The sequence below is a fragment of the Heliangelus exortis genome, chromosome 18 (assembly GCF_036169615.1).
Source record: "Heliangelus exortis chromosome 18, bHelExo1.hap1, whole genome shotgun sequence".
NCBI classification, from domain to species: Eukaryota; Metazoa; Chordata; class Aves; order Apodiformes; family Trochilidae; genus Heliangelus; species Heliangelus exortis.
The window spans coordinates 2,312,906-2,334,974 of record NC_092439.1 but is presented as its reverse complement, the minus strand read 5'-3'; the positions used below and the strand labels follow the sequence as shown (position 1 = coordinate 2,334,974).

Sequence of the window (22,069 nt, the reverse complement as noted above, 5' to 3'; positions counted from 1 at the left end):
TAAAAATCAGTGTTCATTAACAGGCTAGGAAGGACATGAAAATAATTTTGTAAAAAGAGTCCAAATGCCAAGTAATTCATGTAAGTAACACAGGTACTTGAACACAGCAAGCACAGAACAAAATCCAAAAGCCACTGTTGGGTTTGGGCATTTCTGCAGCACATTCCCAGGCCAAAGAGCAAAAATGAACATGGTTCAGATGTGATTTTTGAAGAGTGAGGAAGGGCTGGCAGGGCAAGCATGATGCTAGAGCTAACAAGCCAACCTTTTCTCCAAATATTCCATGCAGAGCCACCTGAGAAGTCTCTACATCATTTATGGATAAGCTCCAAGCAGTGAAAGGTTACCACAAATCCTGCTGAGGGATGCTGGATTTTCCACTAAGCATCTTTCCTAGGTCCATTGAATTGAATTCTGAAAGACACTTCCATGGGGCACAAGCATAGCACCAGTTCAAAAAAACAACCTAAAATCCACCTTTCTACATCATTAGGCAACAAATGCCTGCACAGAGCTAGTGATTCATGCCTCTGCTCACACTGTGTTTAATTATGGTTAAAGTAATTAGTTTTACCAGTCTCCAGGTACACTTGGAGGAGCACAGTAGCCCCTCCATAAGGGGGAGAATCAGGGGCTGCTAAATTCTGATGTGTCCTAGGAAATCTCAGAGGAAAAAGAGAGACAGAAGCACAGCTTTTGCACCTGCAGGATGGGGTAAGGTAGTTAATCAGAAGGCTTGTGATGGATCCTCATGCATTTCACACAGCCAAACCACCCCCAGACAGCCCAACTGCATTTGAGTCAATAATTCTGTCTGGTTAGCTAAAGGATGATGCTGAGGCACTTTTAGAATTGGCATGGTACATGTCAAACACAGCTATTTAAATGTTTCCCTCATTTAAAAACACCATTTTAAAGCATTATTATTAAATTATCAGTATAACTTTCACCTTTTGCTTAGATTTTCCATTTTAATTACATTGCTACACACACACAAAAAATCATTACTTTTGCTAGGTACCTGCATAATCAGATATTTTTTCAGATACCTGAAAAAAATCATCATTCAGCACTGAAAAAGACAGCATTCATTATTCTTCAGAGGTATTTAAAAGCCAGCTTGGCTAAACAAATATGTTTCATTTGCACAGTATTCTAGGAGGACTGGAAAGAAAAAACAATTAAAATGTACCCTATGGAAAAACACATGGGTTTTTTATTTTTCTTGAAAGAAAAAAATCTTGGGGAAAAAAAAAAAAAAAAAAAAAAAAAAAAAAAAAAAAAGAAAAAGAAAGAAAAAAATCCTAGAAAAATCCACATTTTTGGCTGCTGTGATTTGAGTATTCTAATTCTGTCCAGAAACACATCTCGGTGAAAAGCCATCATTAGATCATTTTCTGTCCCATAGCAACCACTTTGTTTTCTCAGGGAAATAAAATATTTTTACATCCTTAGGCAATACCTCTCTCTGCGTGGTTTCCTAAATGAAGCTGTTTGCAATCTAAAGCTAACATCCCAATTTACTCTGAGCTTTCCAGTGATTTATAGCTATTTATGTGAAAAATAAAATGGTGGCCATGGGCTTTTCTAACTGTATATATTTGTGCAAGTTCATTTACACAGCTAGAGAGCATTCTAGGTTTTATATAAAAGCCTGAATTTGTTAATAAAATACTGATTAAAGAGATTCAAGTTATTAAATTCATTTACATTATTAAACAATTATCTAAGAGAGCTATTGAGAGAAGAGAGAGGTAATGTTTTAATGATCTGAAAGTACAATGATCATTTAGGTTTGAATTTACTAAGTCACAAAAAAGTAAATAAGACTCCAGGGACTATCAGGAGCTTGAGAGGATCTTCCTGTAACTTTCAGCTGACAATTCCATGGAGATCCAGTAACTTCAGAGGTGTTGGCAAGAGCCACCAGTTCTCAAATGAAGACTTCTCACTACCTCACCAAAGGTCTCTGTGGAGCTGGCTTTTTCTTAAAAGGGTTTTTTTAATTATTAAATGGCACTAAAGTGACTCTATCTATTTTAAATAATTCACTGGTGCTATTTTACTGTGCAATTTACTGCTGGAAGTTCCCTACAGGCATTACACAGAAGGAAATGTGAAGAGAGAAGTACACACTGTAGTGGTGTGCCAAAATAATAGCAGGGGAAAAAAAAAAAAAAAGCCATAGAAGCGACCTGGTACTACTCTGTGACTTAGTGTAATCATCTGAGAGCTTGGGTGCTGATCTGAATGTTGTCTCCATTCAAGTACAAAAGGACTATCATGAGAGAAGAATTCCTTTTCTTCGTATATATTTATTTATCTAATTTAGCAATTAGACATCAAAATGGTCCCGATTGAAATTTTGACAATGAAGGGCACTGGAATGTGAAAAACTCCCCAAGGAGAAGCTGGAAATGTTTGAAATATGGAAGGTAAACACCCAAACAAGATACTGCAGGAAGACAGCGGGAAAAATAAGATTCAGCCAGCTGTTTATACCATAAGATCTTTAGCAAATCCCATTGCTCGAGCTAAATTTTGAAAAATAAAATTTTGAGGAGGCTACAAAGGCTGCAGCTTTGAATTTCCATAACTGCTCATTAGGGTTGCTGATTTCAGCAAAGATGAAATGCTTCCATCTCTATTTATCCTTGCTTTTTGACATCACACACAAAAAGCAGCCTGGTAGGAACCCATTTGTTCTCATTGCCCAATTTCAATTTTTTGTCATTAAGCTTTAATGTAAGAAAAAGACATGATCTTAGCAGCATTTATTTCAAGGGTGATGCAATGTGATGGGTGCTCTGCACGATGTAATGGGATATCAAAAGATATGGCCCAGGGTAACCTCCCTTCCACAGAGCAAGAAGCCTCTGCAAGAAGGCAGCAAACAGCTTGGGAGCTGAAAGGAAACTGAGTAGGACTTGGAAAAATCTGACCCCAGTGGTCCAAGTTGCTCAAGCCCTGAATTATGAAACTATTCCATCATTAGCTTCTGAAAGGCTCATCTTTCATTTATTAAGAGTTTTTGGTCATCTGAGCACTAGAAAGAAATGCAAAAAATAAACTTCAGGCAAGTTTTGTGCTCCTTCGTTTAGGGGTTGATTCAAAGCTGCACTAATTAAACCAGAGCTCCCCAGTGGGGTTTCTCATTCCATTAGTTGGGAATGATTAGTGGAAGCAGGACTAGTAGTTTTGCTTAATGGGTTTGCAACCCATTTGGACATTTTTTTTTTCCAAGATAAATATTTATATTTACTCCAATACATTCCAAAAAGACTTTGCATAAATTCCTCTTCAGTCTCATGTTCACAGGTTTAAGAATTAGAAAAGATTTCAGTGCCTTTATTATAGATCTAAGATGATGCTCCATACTGTGTGTTTGTGAACATTTTAGCAGGTAAAGATGGAGCAGAATTAGAACCCATGACATTCTAATTCCTTGTTAAGCATTCGTCGTGGCAGATTCTGACAAGAACAGAAAACACCTTAAAAACTACTCAGTCCTTAAGATAATTTCCAACTTCTAATAAAAACAGAACCCAGTACACCTATACATTTCTTTACAAAGGCTGTAACCATGGTAGACAATGCAGCACAATTTGATTCTGACAACCTGTAATCCCAGTTACACCACAGTTTGAAGAAAAAAAAAATTAAAAACTTCCAAAGCCACTACATTAAAACTTCAAGCCAAGAGAAACAAAATCTACTGAAAACTTCCTGTGTTTTAGCTAAGGATGAGGGGGAAAGGCTTAAAACATTCCTGTTACACCACTTGGTGTAACAAGTGAACCAACATACACTTGAAAAGTTACTTGGCTGGAGAAGGGAGCAGTAAGGGGAACTATGAGCAAGTGATGGTTGGAGTCAGGAGATTCACCATCTCATCTCTTCCAGCACTGGACAGAGTAGAGCAGCCATTAAATGGTATTTCAGAGTTCACCAAACTGAAACATCATCTTAAAAATGTTGACTTCACTGATCAGAAAGGGTTACTGGAAATTTCTAAACAGTTCTAAGTGGGTAAACACTGTGTAGGCAAACCTAAAAGCTGTTAGCTCCATCATTATGGCACCTACCAGGCCCTGCCAGTCTTTGTAAATGCCAATCTAACAGAATCTATGTCCTGACAATTTCTTACAGTGCTGTGTAACTACACACTAAGTCTTTTTATCCTCTGAGACACAACAGTGATAACTGGTAGTAATGAAATTTATTCTAACTGAAAGTCTCTCACCAGGAGTTTAAGTGACTTATTTTCAAATTCTCTCCACAATAGAAAAGACAAATTCTGCTACAATACAAAGGCAATCCCATGTGATTTATTCCTTCAAAATGTGCAGTGCAATGGTGCTGTTTCTCTTTTAAGAAAACAAGCTATCTGAATTACATCTTACACTCATGGTGGAAAAAGTATTGGTTAATTCCTCCCTACTGATTTTTAGAAGAAGTTTATTTGGCTTTCAGTTGCTCCAACATGTATTTAAGTTCTGAAAAGTCTTCCTGTGATCTGGCATCAAACTATCAGGCACATAATTTCTGAAAGTCAGATCCACAACAAGATAAAGTGCAGTTAAAGTGACAGAAGAGAACAGGCAGATACATCTAAAATAACAAGACAGCACGTTTAACAATTCCTTAATTCTTCTTATAACACTAACACTGAAAAACATAAGACTTTTTTCCTTTATCAAGAGTATTTGAAGCATTTTATTTCAAGTTTTGAGAACCTCATTACTCTAAAACAGCTTCAATCACTCACTGCACCATAAAAAAAATGGATTTGCATATACCCAGATGTAGGTACACACAGCCACAGAGCTGTGGGCTTGCTGTAGGCACATCACAAGAGCTCTTTATGGAAGCTTCTCTTCTCTAAACTGTTCTTGATAAATATTTTACAAGAATAAACATGGTAAATTTAAACTTATATATTCTACAGTCAGTCTCTGACTTTGCAGAGACAATGCATTTCTACTATGGGCCCCAAACAGAAAAATTACCATGGTTTAACCCTTACCTGACAGCAACAGATTCCGGGGACTTCTACTTGGATATGGGATGCAGGATCCTTTAAGAAGGGCAAGGAATGAAGGCAACATCAAAAAGAAGTTAGGTGTCAGAATTTGATTTTAAGGGGAGTATTTGAAAGCAGAAGTTAATGAAAACAAAGCTCTTTTGATGGCATGATTTGAAAATGGAAAAGTCAGCAAAATAAACATTTAGAGGAGCTGGAGAAGCAAACTTGAATTTCACTTGGTTTCTCCTACTCTGCTGTCCCTGCCACTTTGCACATGAAATGAGGAAATGAAAATGGGGAAATGGAAGGTAAAGATGAATGTTAAGCTTGATTGAGGATGGCAGAGAAAGGTGACCCAAGGCTTGGAAGACTGGAATATCTTAGCTGGAATAATGAGAAATACTTTTAACTGCAGTGTTTGGAATTACACCTGTGGAAGTCAGGGACCACTTTCTGCAGGGGTGGCCAGGACACCCCCAGCATCCCCCTCCCTGCCCTGCTAGCACTTGAATCACAAAATCACCATCACAAAAAGATCACTTAACTTTATCAAAAATGGTTTTCAGAGCATGCTTTGGAATTATTTCAGACAGAAACTGCACCTTCTCAAAATACTTTTTCATTTTCCCCTTCTCTATTATTCTTTGGCTATATTTTGAGAATTCATACTGTACAACCTGACACCAATAAAAATCCAGCCCTTCTAAGAATGGGCATTTCTATCAAATCTTTTCTCTGCAATTTTCAGGGTGTCTACCTCAAATACCACTAGAAACCCCTAAAATATTCATAGGATTGTTTTTGAATAACAGAATTCCATTATCACAGCTATAAAGCTGTATCTGCTTTTTAAAGAGTTCCACAACTCCATGCCTTGTTTACTATACAACGTCTACAATATCACACTTTCAATCTTTTCTCTTATTAAATGTCAGACTAAGTTTAGTGTAAAAGCATTATTTTAAAATATATTTATCTAGAGTCCTTGTCTAGTTGTCTCTAGATTTATTGAATGCTCTTACATTTGAGGGGGCTGGAAGAGTTGTATTTCATGACTGATCTGTTCAGCAGCACGAGTCTGTATCTTAGGAAGCTCTTTCTAACCACACTCCCAAAGGACTCCTATATCAAACATCATTTTTCCAAACTATTTGATATTTCATACATATCCCTGGAAGTTATCACATTTGACATCTGACCACTCCAATTAAATCTTTTGTTCAGAGTAGCCCAGGACATAAGTTTTAGGGTTTTGATGTTTTAGAGATTGTATTTTGATCTTGAGCAGATAATTTTAAGTTTAACCACAGGCAAAGAAAAAAAATGGTTGTGCTTTAATTTTCCAGCATTGTGGAATATACAGGGACATTTCATAATAAACTGGGCAAAGATAAAAGACTGGCTTTCCCCAGGGATTGGAATGAGTGTATAATTAAATGCCCCTTGGTAAATGAATAAGAGAAAAAATTGAAGAGGTTTTCCCTCTAGGTGGATCAGGGGTGGACCCAAGTGCTGCTTAAATTCCTGCAGTATTCCATGTGTTTAGATCCACCTGTATGAAACACTGCACATATTATACACAAGAACTGCACCTATCTGTGCAGGAATGGATAATCCAGTTATCCCTTTGGACACACCAAAGAGTAAGCAGGAGGTTCAAAAGGAATCAGTGTTCTGAGTTTGTAAAAGAAATTTACCTCAGTGGCAGAAAAACAAAACAAAACAAAAAAAAACCCCAAACATTTCTGACAGTTTTCAGGAAGCTTAAGCAGCAGTTACAACAAGGTAACATTGAGAACTTGAAGGGGAGTCCCAAAGAAAATAAGCTCATAATGGAAAATTGGCAACTGACTTTTTCATTGTAATAACAGGTAGTCAAACAGAAAAGAAGAGAAGAAACAAACGTTGCCAATATTTTGGCATTTGTAGGAGTTACCCAAAAAAAGCATCTCTAGGTTCTCTACAGCTTTAACCTGAGAAAAAAAATGCACATTAATGCTGCAAAGGAGATGACACTTTTCATCTGCAGCCCACTCAGCCAAGGAACATCCACTTCTATACCCTCATGCATTATTCACCCGGAAAATGGAAATAATCTACCAGTGGTTAAGCAGCTCAGAAGCAAATGCAAATCAAGGGAAAGCAGTTAAGAATGAGGATCATTCATAACTTTCTCCCAACTCCCACTCCACACTGCAAAAGCCTGGAGACTCCTGCAGGAGCTCCACAAATCCTGACAAGCCCAATCCCAGCAGCTGCAGGTGGTTGGTGTAACTCTGCCTGCAAATTTGCCTCTGTCTCTGGTGATGGCAAAAGCACCAACCCTTGGCAATGCTCTGAAATTACTTTATTTGTGTTCAAGTAGCTTCTCACTCCCTTCCAATGAAGGTGGATTCTTTGGCACATGCTTGAGGAAAGCTGATTTTTAAAAATTATTATTATTATTACTGTGAAAAGCCTGCCTGTAATGTGGCACTGACTGAAATTATATTCATTCTTTAGCTAACTATGAAACTTGGGACATAGAACAGTCCAGCATAAAAACAAATTTAAAGTTATGTAAAAAAAAATTCCAATAAGTGAAGACATAATTTTCAAGAGGAAGAGTCTATTGGAATTGCTTTGCACCATGATTTATAGGAATTACTCTATTATCTTTAGGAGTATCTGACAGCAAACCTTAAGATTAGATACAATAAATTCAATTTTAAATCACAGTGAGAGACTAAAAGCCCAGTTAGCCATTAAGAAGCTAAACATCACTATTTATAAGCTAATATGAACAGTAGAGGCACACACAATTTTTGCAAGTTTATCTAAAATACAATGGGCAAGTCTTCCATGAAATCTACATAAGCCCTAAATTATAAAGCATTTGCATCTCTCTGAATTTATTACCATCCATGGACACTCAGGTGGGTGTAAACTCCATGCATTCATGTTCTTTATCAAAATTTAATAGCTTTAACCTTGCTGGTTTTAAGGACAACCATTATTCTCCTTGAATTTAGGCAGTGCAGTTTTCCTCAAAGAATGTACACAGGAAAAAAAAGTTTTCAGTTCAGTGGAAACTGATGTTCACTTTTCAGACATCTTCAAGGAGAAAAAAAAAAAAGAAAGCTAGATTTAATCAACTAGTTATTTATTTCAAAAATTGGTTGACCCCAAAATGCTGTTGTCAATCTTAGACCTGTCCTTATGAAATTACAGAATGACAAATTACAACAGAAAACATTCTTGTCCTTACCAGAAAATTAGCAAGTGTAAAATGATGAATAAAAAAGTCAAACATGCCTCACTACAGGTAGTAAAAAAATTCCATTAAGGTCACATATCTTTGCAGTCATATTTATTTGACTGCCAGAAAGCCTAAGGGAAAAAAATAGTCATAAATGTCAAATATTCCAGGTAAGAGAAGAACAAGATACTGTTGACAAAGAAGAAAATGAGACTAATAACCACCTCCATCTAAAATTCCAGATGAAATACTCCCGCAACAAAAATTCTTGGAGTGTCTTTGGAAAATCAGAATTTTTATATGGTTCAAAACACTATTGATACAAAATGTAGTAGCTCATTTTCCTCTAGTTCACTTATATTTCCAGTTAAACTGAGTCTTTTAGATCTGCTGGAGTGACATCTCTGACAACTACACTGCTTTGTAGTGATGGTGTAGTGACAACACACCACTCAGACAAGGAAAACAGAACCCCAAGTCAGTGAGAAGAGCATTAGGCTCTCACTTTATGGAAATTACCAAGACATTTTTCACATTCACATAATCCAGACCTTAACTCAGCTTTCATGGTGCCTTCCTGAAGGTTTCCACAAAGAAATCTGTGCTTTTCCCCAAGAAAACCAAGCACGTCCTCAAAGAATGTTAACCCCTGATTCTCAGGATTAAAGATACTTCAAACATGATGCTTTTACTATAAAGCTGTATTAAAATTTTCCATTAATGCTATTTAACACAGAAATACAAAAGCTATTTGAAAAGGACACCCTATTGCTTTTATGAGATTAATTCAATTGTAATGGCTTTAATCATGAACCAGAAATGGTCAGAGAATAGAGGTGAAGTGTTGTGAGTAAAAACATTTCTTCTGATTCTACTTCTACAGAGCTGTAAAGGAAATTAAGTCACCAACTGCTGTGTATTTGATAATAATTTCTAGTGTGTCTGACCTGTGTACTACCCTGAGAGCCCATGGACACGAATTCTGGACTTTTCACCTCTTTAAATAGCTCTGCTCACTGTACCAAGTGTAAAATGCTGATCTTGGGTGACAAGGCCTCAAAGAAACACACAGAATTTTACCACTGATGGTCAAATGACTCAGTCCTGCACCAGTGCCACCCAGTATCATCACGCCCTGCTTACCCAGTCCCTTCCAGGCACTTCTCACCTGGGAGAGATGACTCTGGCATGCCCCAAGTCCAAGTTTAGTTTACCAAGAAAAAAAAAAAATGTAAAAAATCTTGCCAAAATTCTGAGATTTAACATGGTAAGATACTTGGCTGTCTTTTCCATATTGCCCTGAAGCATTTCGACCAGAAGAGACAATTTAATCCTCCACAACATATATTTCAATGACTCATTGTTCTATTTCTCTCTAGTTTCCACAAAGCTTAATGGACTTGAGCAGTATTAGTAAAAGACTGGAAACTAAAAAACAAACAAACAAACAACAACAAAAAAAAAAAAAACCTAAAACAAAACCCATACAAAAAAACCACTCTATTTTTCTGAAAAAAAAAAAAAAAAAAAAAAAAAAAGCATATGACAAGAGCAATTTAGCTGTAACCAGTAAGGACATTCTAAAATTAGAGCTTGTTGTGTTAGGGTTGGTAAGAAAATGTCTAAGGCATATGGTAGTGTAATGAATAAAAGATACAAAGCTTATGCCATTTAACTTATTGTTTCAGAAAATATCATAGCTGCTATTGTACCTGAACCCAGCAGTAATCAAATCACTTTATATTTTAATTTGCAGTGGATCAGTACAAACATTTGGTTAGCAGAAGTACATTATAGTTTCATCTTCATATGACAAGATAACTAAATAGAAAATCTTTGGTTTTAAATAGCTCTTTACTCCTGACTTACTCCCTTTTTTCTCTTGGACAGAAAACACAAATCAGAAGAGAAGCAGATTTTTTTAATCTGCATAAATATTTTTCAGACTGCATAGGACAGAGTCCAGCAGCTGCCAGAAACAGAATTACTACATTTTGTCTTTTTCCTCTCCAAGAGGAAACCCAAGCACACCCTAAGATAAGGCACTAGCCTAAATCCATGATAATTTATGTGGATTTTACCCAGATTTACACTTTGCTGATGCATAACACAATTTGTCACTTGCATAACAGAGTTTAGACACCAGAAAACCTTGCCCCATCAATTGAACTATTTCCCCATTTATCTGCAAATGATTATTTAGATGCTGCTCAGGGTGGAAAACAGAAACAATAAGTGGTTTGCAAAGAAAAGTCAGGGGGCCACAGCAACCCCTGGGTACCTCCAGCAGATGTGGGGGTCATTTCCAGCCCTGAGGATGCTGTACCACAGTGTGCAAAGCAAAGTGCTGTTGCCATAGAGACCAGAGCATCACCCTGAACCACTGGCACCACCCCAGACTTAGTGACAGGCATTCCATTCAACTTCCACTTCTCTCCTGCAAAGAGGCTGATCCTTTAAAAAGGGGGGAAACCCCAAACTATCTTCCAAACTCTGTAACTGTGGGGTTTTGGGGGGTTTCTTTAGGAATAAATAAATAAATAAAAATTAATATATCCCAAACTTTGTCTGGGAATATCATATAATTATTGCCACCATACCATTGAAACGTTCTTAGTATGTAGCACTCAGTCCAAATCTCTGGATTTGGCCAAAAGTTCCACTTAACTGCATAACTGCAGGGCTTTATGTACTTTCTAAGATAATAAGCTGTATTCCACAGAAGGATGAGAAGCACTGCTAACCCACAGGGGTTTGACTCCAGATCATAAAATAAAACAAAAAAAATAGAAATTAAATTAAAATCCTGCAGCTCAAGCATGTGGAGAGAAATCTCCACTACTTCTTTAGCTTTTGTCAATAAAGGTAAGGAAAGGGGAACTCTTCTCCATTCAACCAGCATAGAAAAATGTATGTTCTCCCACCACACACAACCAAGGTAGCAATGAAAAAGATCTACAAAACCATTGCTGCATTATTTACCACAGGGAGGAAGATACAGTCCTATACTAAAAATCCAGATTATTTGCTATATTAGGAATCTAGCTAAGTTTGCTCTCATTTTGTTGAAATAAACAATGTCAGAGTTCTTACATATTCTGTCTCTCTTGGTTAACTGCACATGTATAAACATGCATCTGTTGCTTGTGAAGATGTCTGAATAAACACTGTTCTGCTAATGAGTCAAAAGAAAAAAAAAATCCTCTGTCCTAAATACAGATTAGAACTGAAGAATGGTAGCAGGCCCTTGGGATTGCTTTTAGCTATTTTTAATACCTAGACTCCAAATGTCACAGAACTTGTAAGACATGGAAAGCCATGGATCCAATCTAAAAGCAATAACATATTTTATAAGCACTCATAATTTCTTTTTTGTCCTAATGTCAGCTTTTCTTGAAGGAGGGTTAAACTAATCATCCATTGCTAGCAGCCCAGTGCTGCCATCAACAGAGGTCAGAGCTGCTGGTAGATGCCACACAGCAGGATTTTGGACCCCATGGTACTCACTCTACTTGATGCTCAAGGATCTCTTGTGTCACCTTGAAAATCTTCTGCTGTTCAGTGCAACACCTGAACGTGCACTGGCACAGTAAACCAAGAGAGTTTCATCCTTCTGTCAGTCAGGCTCTGAAAAGATGCAGAAAATTCTCCAGCGTAGGGATAAAATTCAGCCTGGCTCATGTTTAGGGCAAGGGGCAAAGAAAGTCTTTTCCTCATGTCAATAATCTGACAGTTCCAGATAAAACTGCTGATGGTAAGGACAAGTCAATGCAGAAATAGTAGCAGCTTCCTCAGACATGGGCAAGGGTTGTTTCTTGTAAAGGAACAGAATTTGAATAACCAAGGAAAAGAAATGAGAGAGCATCAGGTCAGGCACACATCTCCAGTGGGTCCTACATCTTCTTCCCTGGGGGGAAAGGGCCATCAGGTTCCTCAGCATCTCCTCACCTGCTGCAGGTCACTGCTTAATGCTAAATGCCCTGGAATATCTATGGGTGAGGGAGAAAACTGAGACACTGCTACTTAGAAAATCCTATATATAAAATCTAAAAGTGTTTTTCATAAAATTGTCTGGAAATAGTCAAATGACTGATGAAATATAGATAACACAATGGACTACTCCACTTTTTGTGTTTCTGTACATTGCTTCCTGCCTTTAGTCTTATTTCCATGCCCTCTCAGAAATGGAATCTCACTGACAGATCCTCCCCTTTATTTTCCTGTAATAATCCCACAGCACTTTTCTCTCTACTCGCCATCTCTTTCTTCCCCTCACAGCTTTTCCCAGTCATTGAATGCAGAAATGTGTAAAAATAGGCCACCAGAAACTGAACACACTTGATCTGCACAGCAAAAATAGAGCTCTTTAGCACCTGGCATTCTCAAGAGTGTTAATGAAGCTGGCAAGATAAACCATGCTTTGACCCAAAATAAAAAGTGTAGCCCTCAGAAGAAGGGTAAAGATAAATCTGAATTAACACCAAAATTTCCGTGTGCTCAGGACCTCTTCTGATTTCTTGCAAGGTGTGACCCTGGATATTGACAAAAATTGGCCCATGGATAGGGGGGAGGGATTGGGTTTTCTTTTGAAGGCAAAGAGTGAGCTGAGCTACAGCATGGCCCTGTGGAAGGGGAGCTATGGGGGCTCTCATCTCTAAGGATCACCCACAGAGGTGGAAGAGAGGAAGAAATGCACATGAAAACATTAATTTTAATCTGCTAAAACCCCTGAGGTCAAGATATACGTGTAACTTGGTGCCTCCAGTCCCAGAAATGCTAGAAGAACTTGTGGCTGGGTGTCAGTCTGCATTTAGAAGGCTTTTTTTCCAGCAGCAACAAATAATTTATTCAGGGTAAAACAAATTAATTTTATTAAGGCATATTTAAAACTGAGAAACAGAGTTTATGTTAAATTTTGCTATTACGGATGTTCCAAGGAGATGTAAGAGGCAGTTTCCCAAGTAGGAAATGCTACAGTACAAAAGATTATATATAGAGAATGAAAATTTTTTTGTTTTGTTTGGTTTGGTTTTGGGTTTGGTTTTTTTTTTTGGAGGGGGGATGTTTATGTTAGGTTTAAGGTAATACTTTAGGAGAAGGAATAAAATCTGTGTATTTTATTTTCATTGTTTCCATATTTCTGAAAGCCAAACAACTATGATGTTGGTTTTGAGATGGTATCTTTACTTGGGTGCTGAAGTCTCCCAGCCTCCTGGAGTTAGCAGGGATATATAATTAACAGAAAACCAGAGATACTCCTACACACATACAAATAATACAATCTTAACACTGTATATCCTCCTGCCTCTTCAATTCAATAAAGCTTTTGTTCTTTTCATTCAGCATGGATTTCACCCAATTATAGTCACTCTGCTGCATAATATTTACTCTGCAACCTCATCTGAATCAAGATGGTATCATAATTGTCTTTTACAGAAAGCTCTGAACAATTATTTCAGCAACATTACATAAAAAAATGGAGCAGAAAATAGTCTTTTGACTTCATATAAAATTACCAAGACAAACATAGAAAGGATAGGAGGGAAAAAATCAAAACAGAATAGAGATTCACTGAGAAAACAATCTGCTTGGACACCAGTCAACTACATTGCCCTGGGCTGAGTAAACTGCACAGCCTGGACTGGTACTTCCAAGTGCCCAGATGGAAGATGTTCATCCATGTATCAGGGAATGAGCAGAGGAAGAGGTGCAAAACAAGAAGCTCATTCCATAACCAATTCATTTTTTTAGTATTTATATTTACAGTTAGATCCAAATAAAAAACTAGGTCTAGACAGGTTAGTAAATAAAATTTTGTCTGTAAGATTAATGTGGAAATTGAAGGTATGAAATTTGTCATCCTTTAACATGTTCCATCTGTAAACTCTGTCTTGTATTATTATGTTTAGAAACAATTTACAGTTTCAATTATTCCTGAAAACACACAAATCCAGATAACTCCAAAGTAATTATTTGTTTGAGATCCCTAAAAAGCAGTAACTGAAACAACATCCTTTAAGACTGCCACTTGCAACTGGAGAGAGCCATGGAAAGCAGTAAACAAGACCTCCCTAGAACTGCAAAGTACAGAAAAATCTCTAAATATTTTTTGGTCACTGAAGTGGACATCCAGCAACAAAACAGAAGTGGCAAAGAAGTAAAACAAACTAAAAATCTCTAACAAGAGCTCATTAAAATAGAGAGAGAAGGACAAAAAAGGTTCAAGTACTCTCAATGGCCTTTGCCTTCCTGGGAATTCTGCCCAATATCCCAAGGAGTTCAGATATAAATACCCTGAAAATGTTGACTCTGAAGGTAAATTCCACAGGGTGGCAAAACCTTGACTGCTAAAATATAATAGAGCTTATGGTGAGCTCCAAGGGAAGGACTGACAGCCCAGACACAGCCCAGGAGATTGAGATATAAATGGAGTAACAGCAACAGCGTGAAATATTGTGAACAGTGTGAAATACAGTGTGAAATATTACACTCATTATAAAGCAGCATGCTTCAAAGCCTACCCCTTTTATCAAGCCTCATCTGTAATTTGACAACAAATGGTCTGCAATGAGGATACTCTTTTCTTTTTAAAGAGACTGCATATTACCAGATTAATTTTCACAAAATTCTGACATTAATACCTTGTTATGAAAATCAGATTATTTGTAAGATATTAAAACAATTTTTTTCAGTGATGCCTCCGTTCTTCATGTAAATTGGGAAAGGATTGGATATTGAATGAAAGACATAATGTCAGCTTTATTTTCATAAATAACCTAGTTTGAAGGGAAACAAGCATGTTTAGATGTAAAAAATTATATAAATACAAATCTAGCATAAAAGAAAGAGGAGTTCCAAGCAAGGGAGTCACTGAAGTGTAATAAATCCACTCAAAATGGAGAACTTCAACTATTACTGCAAAAGCACAACTTTAAAAGATTATTTGAACTGAACTAAAATAAAAATCTCATCCCTGCAATCTGCAAGCTCATCCAAAAACCTAAGTTTTATATTCATAAGCAGTTCCTTTATTCATACAAATATTTGATTTATATGATGGGCAATGTAACCAAGCTGTTTCTGTATTTGGAAGGCTACCCTCATCCAAACCCAATCAGACCAAGGAAGATGCTCCTTTACCCAAATGGGACTTACATTGAGCCTAATTATTGTCAATAATGATTCAGATACAAACTAGCACATAAAAATCCACATATTCAGAAGTTACAAATCCATTTTTTTGCCATTACTCTTAACTCTGTAGTCTACTGGTAGCCTAATTATTGAAAGGAAATTATTGGGTGCATAAGAAGGCTTGTGATGCAGGGCTCAGTATGAGGACCTACATTATCCTGAGAGGTTTGGGGGTTTTTTTCTTCCCCTTCCTTTTTATTTGTTCTGTTTCTTTCAGTCTATCTCCACGTTTACTTTGGAAAACACAGGAATTTTCTTCAGTAAACATTCCTGGCTATTTTTATCAATCTCTATTTTGTGGGTTTTTTGTTTTGTTTTGTTTTTTTTTACCTCCAGCATTTATTTCATGTTCTTTCATCTCTTTTCCCTGTGTTCTCACCACTGCACATAGAGAAACAGCAAGCCACAGGATTCTGCACACATCTATTCTCCATTTGTCCTACCTCTCTCTATTTTTAACCTGGCTCCACTGTTTCACTCTTTGAAATCCCACATAGGGTTTGACACAATCTTAGAAAGCTCTTGAGACTCATGCTGAAAAACGTTTTAAGGAAAATACTTTACCTTTTCAGGAATACTAGAAACCTCTGTGAGACACTTCAAACATTTTTTTCTTCTGTACTGTCCCTTGTGGGGCTGGTTCACTTCCTACTGCCTCATCAGAACAGCTGAGGGCTCTCTAATATCCTAAAATTGCCATCCCAGCCCTCCTGTTATGTTACACAGAGACAGATATATAGATATATATATATATATCACAACTGAAACACACTCATCCCATACTTCCAAAGGACAGGAAGTCTAGGGGTACAGATTTAGTAGACCCTAAGGAAAAATAGCAGAAAGGAGCTTAAGATAACACTGATCAAACAGCAATAGAAATAAAACCCACAAAGTGCAGGGTTCAGTTTAGTTTTCAATGTGCAATTTGGAGCTCCATTCAAGTTTTGTGCCTCCTCCTCAGCGTTTTCCTCTCTCTTAGCTGAGATCAGCTCCTTGTTGCTAAGAAAGGAACAGCTTTAGAGGAGAATAATGTGAGACACAGAATGGTTTGGGTTGAAAAGACCTTAAAAATCATCTTGTTCCAACCCCCTGCCATGGGCAGGGACACCCAGGTTGCTCCAAGCCCCATCCAACCTGGCCTTCAAGAATGCCTACATGAGAAATAATTATTAATTGAGCAGAGAAAAGAAACTGTAAAAGAGAACCTGGATAATGACAGCCTGCTAAGCAATACTTACTTAAATGTAAGCAATGAAGATCTCAGTGTCTTTGCCATCCTGATTACACTAATATCATCCTTTTTCCATTATAAAATGCCTGCTAGCACTTGAAACAGGTTAAAGTTCCTCACATTCCTATGACCAATATATAGGGCTAAAATACATATTTGAGTCCCTTCTGCTACTATGAAATACCATGCAATAAAAATAGAACAAGTCGTTGCATGCTGCTGACAGTTTTGTAGATTTTTAAGTCTTTTGATTTACTGCCTTTCCTTGTTTCTCCTTTTATCTTTCTAAATATCATTTTCCCTAACTTGAGAGCTATTCTGCAGGCATTTGATTTATGAAAATCGAAATTACTCAGTGGTTCTCCAAACCAAAATAAATAAGAAAACAAACAGAATATTCATTGGGCTGGCTAGCATTTGATAGCAAGACTCGCAGCTGAAAAACCAAGATTGCTGACCTCAATCACTCTGATCTAATTAAAGAAAGTGGGTTAGAAAAGCAGTATTACCACAAACCAACTAATATCCTTGTGCTTTGAAAGATCTGTTCTTATTCTATAATAATATGCATGGTTTTCTGAAGATGTTTATAGTCACAATTCCTATAAAAATAAATGCTTTTAATAATACATGAAAAATGTTTGATTTAAAAGCAATTGTCCAGTGTGGAATATGTATATTTTAAAGGATAAGCTTAATATGTTAGCAGATTTTCAATATTAAAAAAAAAATCCATGTGAAAGCACAGACAAACCATCACATACACATATCTCTGCATAATTATAGAGGAATACAGGAACTCTGACTTGAAGCCTAGCAACAGTATCCAAGTATTAGTTAGTCTGCTAATCAACTACCAAAAACTCACACATCAGCTCAATGTGTTTCATTTTTCTAATGCAAAAAGCAAACAAAAACAAAGCAAAAGAATCCTATTGCTTCTAGCTTCAGAGCTGCTGAAGGACAAGATGCACAATATAAAACAAACCTTGTTCACTTGAAGAAGAACAACCCATGCCATTTAATCCATCTGAAAATTCATCTCATCACAAAGAACCAAGGCAAAAGAGATTTAAAAATAGGTTATCCAAGGCTAAGGATTATCAGCTTGTAACATATTTAATATCTGCATATCTGTATCTAATGAAAGCTTCAATATTCTTACATAGATGATTTGGGTTTGTACCTCCATCCTATAGAAGCCATAGTAAATTCTGGAGAGCAAACGCTCCCTAAATCTGCTGTGCTCATTTACTCACAGACAGCTGCAGGCTGGATGAAAACAATCAGGGATTAACTTTCCTATTCACCACATCTTTCAATCCATTACTTTCTCTTAGTTTGCAATAAATAAGTAAGTGCATAATGTTAATAAATCATAAATGTGCTATAGCTAGCTTAAAAAAAAAAGTTTTAAAAGGGACATTATTATTTTTTTACGATGTGTAACTGGTGTGTGGGACATCAGGAGTGTGTGTAGTGCCTCCCTCATAGCAGAAAGGAAGATGGAACAATAATCAGTGAACTGCAAGATACTTCTGGGTTTCAAAGACTTTTAAAATTAGTGATAATTAAAATAAGCTGCTTTAATGTTGCTATTATTCCTCAAAATGCTAATTTGGGGGCATGGTGAACTGAAGCTATACTAAGTATTTCATACTGATTGTAAAGCAAGTTTCTAAGTACCTTATTGCAATAGCTTTTCTTGCTTTATGAAAAAAAAATGAATTTGTTTTAAATAGGACTATTTTTAAATGATATGGCAATTTTCCTTTACCTTTCAAACACCTGTCAAGAAAAGAGGGATTCCCTGATGTTTAAACCCTCATAAAAGAAATAAATACATTGAAATCTGGATCTCGTTTTTAATCCTTTCCTGATATTCTTTTTCCTTTCCTCTGAGTCCTTAATTTTAATGTATGATTTATTCTTGCAAAATTGCATCAGCTCTGTCTGAAATAAGACTAATGTGAACCTGCTCTGTTCATGACAACAAGGTGTCTTTTATTGTACTAAGCCACAGGAATCATTTGCAAGGCTCTTTTCCTCAAAAAATGGTTCTGAAATGCTTCCTGTAGGTTAAATAAAATAGTTACCTGTGCTAAACACTTTGTATGCTGCAGTTTCAACACACTTCCAGGCCGAGGAAAAAGAGTATAAAAATAAAGGAAAATTAAAACCAAACAACCTTTAGGACAAGCAGTTCAGCCCCTTCAAAACTGAACAACCCCAAACTTCACATATGGCTTTTAATGGCATTCTAAGTGCTGGCAAAGGTGGAACAGACACTAAGTGATATACCCAGCACTTAAGCACATGTATATTTATTTAGGTGGAGTTGTCATGGACCAGTGCATTGAGATGTGGTGCTTTGGCTGTCAGGAAGCTGCAGATTCATCCCTTTGCCCTGAGGCAGTGGCACTTCTTCTGGGGAAGGGTTGAGCTGGGATCTCTGCCATTGAACCAAGCAGCTCATTCACTGCTGGCCCAGGAGGGTGAATCAGAAGCATTCTGGTACTGCTGGTGGAGCCTTTTAATTGCAGCTTTGGCAAACATGACTCAAAACAGCTTTGTGACTACTGACAAACTGGAAGACACCCACGTAATACCTTCTGCAATGAAAGTACAAGCCACTTCCTACTGCAATAGTTTGGGACAACAGAATTATCTAAGAATAATGTTAATGAGCACATGTCAAAACAGATGGACAGGGATAGTGTAGTTTCTCACTATGCAACATTAGAGATTTCAAGCAAGTATTATTTTCATATTTCAGATGCCTCTGTCAAAAAAAAAAAAAAAAAAAAAAAGTAAAACTTGTTTCTGCCACCAGATAAAAAAAACTGCTCTTGGAAGTATTCAATTAGGTCCAGCCTCCAACCACTATCACCAATTAAAATTTTCCCATTCTTAAGATGGCACAGCCAGGAAAGTAAGTAGATTCTTTTTGAAAAAAAGAACCCAAAAACCAAACACTATTGTCTCTTATATTACTCAGCTGTCTACTAGGTTTGCACTTAAAAAGCAGCTACAGAAAAATATCCTGTGTATGAAGATGACCAAAAGTCAAAAGATTAGGTCAGAAATCTTCCAAGAAGTGTAGAGGTTTTTCCAATGATTCTAGAGCAATGTGGAGTTTTCCCCAATGCATCACCAACCCCTTCTCCCAATGAATGTTACTGCAAGTAATACTGAATATCTGAATTGATAAGCTTTCTATTAAATGATCAAACAGCTAATCATGTATCAGCTTAAACCTCCATTAACAAAGAGACCCATCCAAAGCTGCAGATGTTCCAGTGAATTTCCCACTGTTGCAACTTATTTATTATTAAGACCCTAAAATAATCACAAAATACAAAGCAATAACAATTATTAAATGAGCCTAAGATATTAACAAGGTTTAATGACCCGGGATTCACTACCAAATTTCAATATCTAACAAAAAATACAAAATCTAACAAAAAATAACAAAATTCCTTTCTGAGGAAGGAAAGATGAAATGTCTCTCAAGAGACTTCACCACATCAGCTGTCCAGGTTATCTTTGTGAGGATACTTTACAAGCTCTTTGCTATTCTGTTCCACTCCATTGCCTCTGGGTTCTAAGAAGCCCCATTTTTATACTCAAAGGATATATGTTGGAATACATCCCAAACTACATTAATGTAACAGATAATCAGACATGTAAGATAAATAAAAGCCAAGTTGCTGAAGCTTAAATACTGACATTATTCTGCATGTTCATCACCATCCTGGCTCTCAGGTTTTCCACTCAGGATATTGTTCTTTGATTTATTTATCTTTTAAAAAATTGGGAGACATTTCTGAAACAAAATATTTTGATGAATTTGATGGGTTTTTTGTGAAAAAAGTAATAAATCTTAAGGTACAAATGTCCAACTAAATTAAATTGGCAGGGAGAAAACAAGATAATGTAATGCTGCTTCTTTAAGACAAATCCATTCACTGAAATTGTTATGCACAATCCACCACCACCTTACAAAAAAACACAAGTGAATTATGGCAGCATCAGTATTTCTGGTTTTTAGCAGAAAAGTGAAGGCATCTGCAAAATTTGAAGAATCTTCCCATTGAAGATATTTTAAGTATTGCTCTAGGAATTACCAAATCCTACAGAAAGTTCTTACAGTCAGCAATACTAAGGGCTGCCCAATGCCTCAGCCATGTGGCTATCAAGTGCTTCCTGAACTGAGTCTCATCCATCTACTTCATAATTACATTGCAGTTTCTCTAACCTAACTTGGAACCTGCCCTGGTCAGGGGAAAGGAAAAGTAATGCAGAACTGATCAGTCCAAAATTAACACAAAGATGGTTTCACATAAGTTTAGAAGCTACTGCTTGTAAGTGTTATTTCACAGTTACTCCTGGTGTAAGTGTATACATAATTAGCACTTGCAAGTAATTCCTTTACTAGAGTTTTGGTTTTATTTTTTTTTTTCATTATACACAACTATTTAAAGGACAACATAATCCATTTAAACAGGAAACAATCCTGTATGCAGTCATGTGCAGGACTTGTTCTACACTGACTCCATACACAAACCAAAATATCAAGAACTAACATGGCAGAAATGAAGGAAGCATTTGAGTCTGAACAACCATTTCCTTTCATTTCAGTATCTTCACAAAGTTATAAAACCATTCACTGTGTACAAATATAAACATGAATAAGATGCTCACTCTATCAGAAATACCTGGTTCATTTTTAGCTAATTTTTTACATCAGATTCTTTATAAATACAGAAGGATGAAGGCTTCTTACCTGGAAAGGAACTATCCTCCCTCTCTTAGGTAAAACCTCCAAAACTCACTATGAATTCTTACTCAAAGTATGACTTTCATACAAAATTTTTATGCAACATATCCTCACTTTTCTCAATGCCTACTTCTAAGTGTTCTCTTCCAGTGTGACAAAAAACCCAGGAAGAGAAATGGAAGGGAGGTCTTAATCCAAAGCAATTCTTTCAGAGTCCTAAATTTCATGTGAGCTGGCCTAGTTTTCCACATAAATTAAATACTATCAAGTTATAGATTTGCATCACTGAGTTAAATGAGTACAGGCAACTACACAGATGCTCCTGCATCAAAAGGAATGTCTTTTTTCCATTCAACTTCAGGATATTCCAGTGCAACTTTAATTAACTTGAATCAAAGCATTTAAATTCGTTTTAATTAAACTGTATTATAAATCACTTTCATCAAATTGCTTTTTATTTTAAGGGGAAAAATTCTCTATGTAAAAAGATCTTTAAAAAGCCTTAAGGTTTTTTCTCAAGGGTCCTTAATGCCTGTCACTGGCCTTCATCCAGTGCCACATACCAAGCTCAGGGAGAGGAGATGGTTTAATGGACAT

At 36.6% G+C, this 22,069-nt stretch overlaps 1 protein-coding gene across 3 annotated transcripts in view; it reads right to left on the bottom strand.

Annotated features, from left to right (window-relative positions):
- Positions 1-22,069, bottom strand: part of SHANK2 (SH3 and multiple ankyrin repeat domains 2) — a 279,149-nt gene that overhangs the window by 187,479 nt on the left and 69,601 nt on the right. Inside the window, exon 13 of one of the 3 annotated variants that reach the window (XM_071762126.1) lies at positions 5,027-5,077. The exons of the other annotated variants lie outside the window; for them this stretch is intronic. Coding sequence (XP_071618227.1) covers positions 5,027-5,077 — 51 coding nt within the window. The remainder of the gene's footprint in view (positions 1-5,026; positions 5,078-22,069) is intronic. 3 annotated transcript variants of the gene reach the window in all.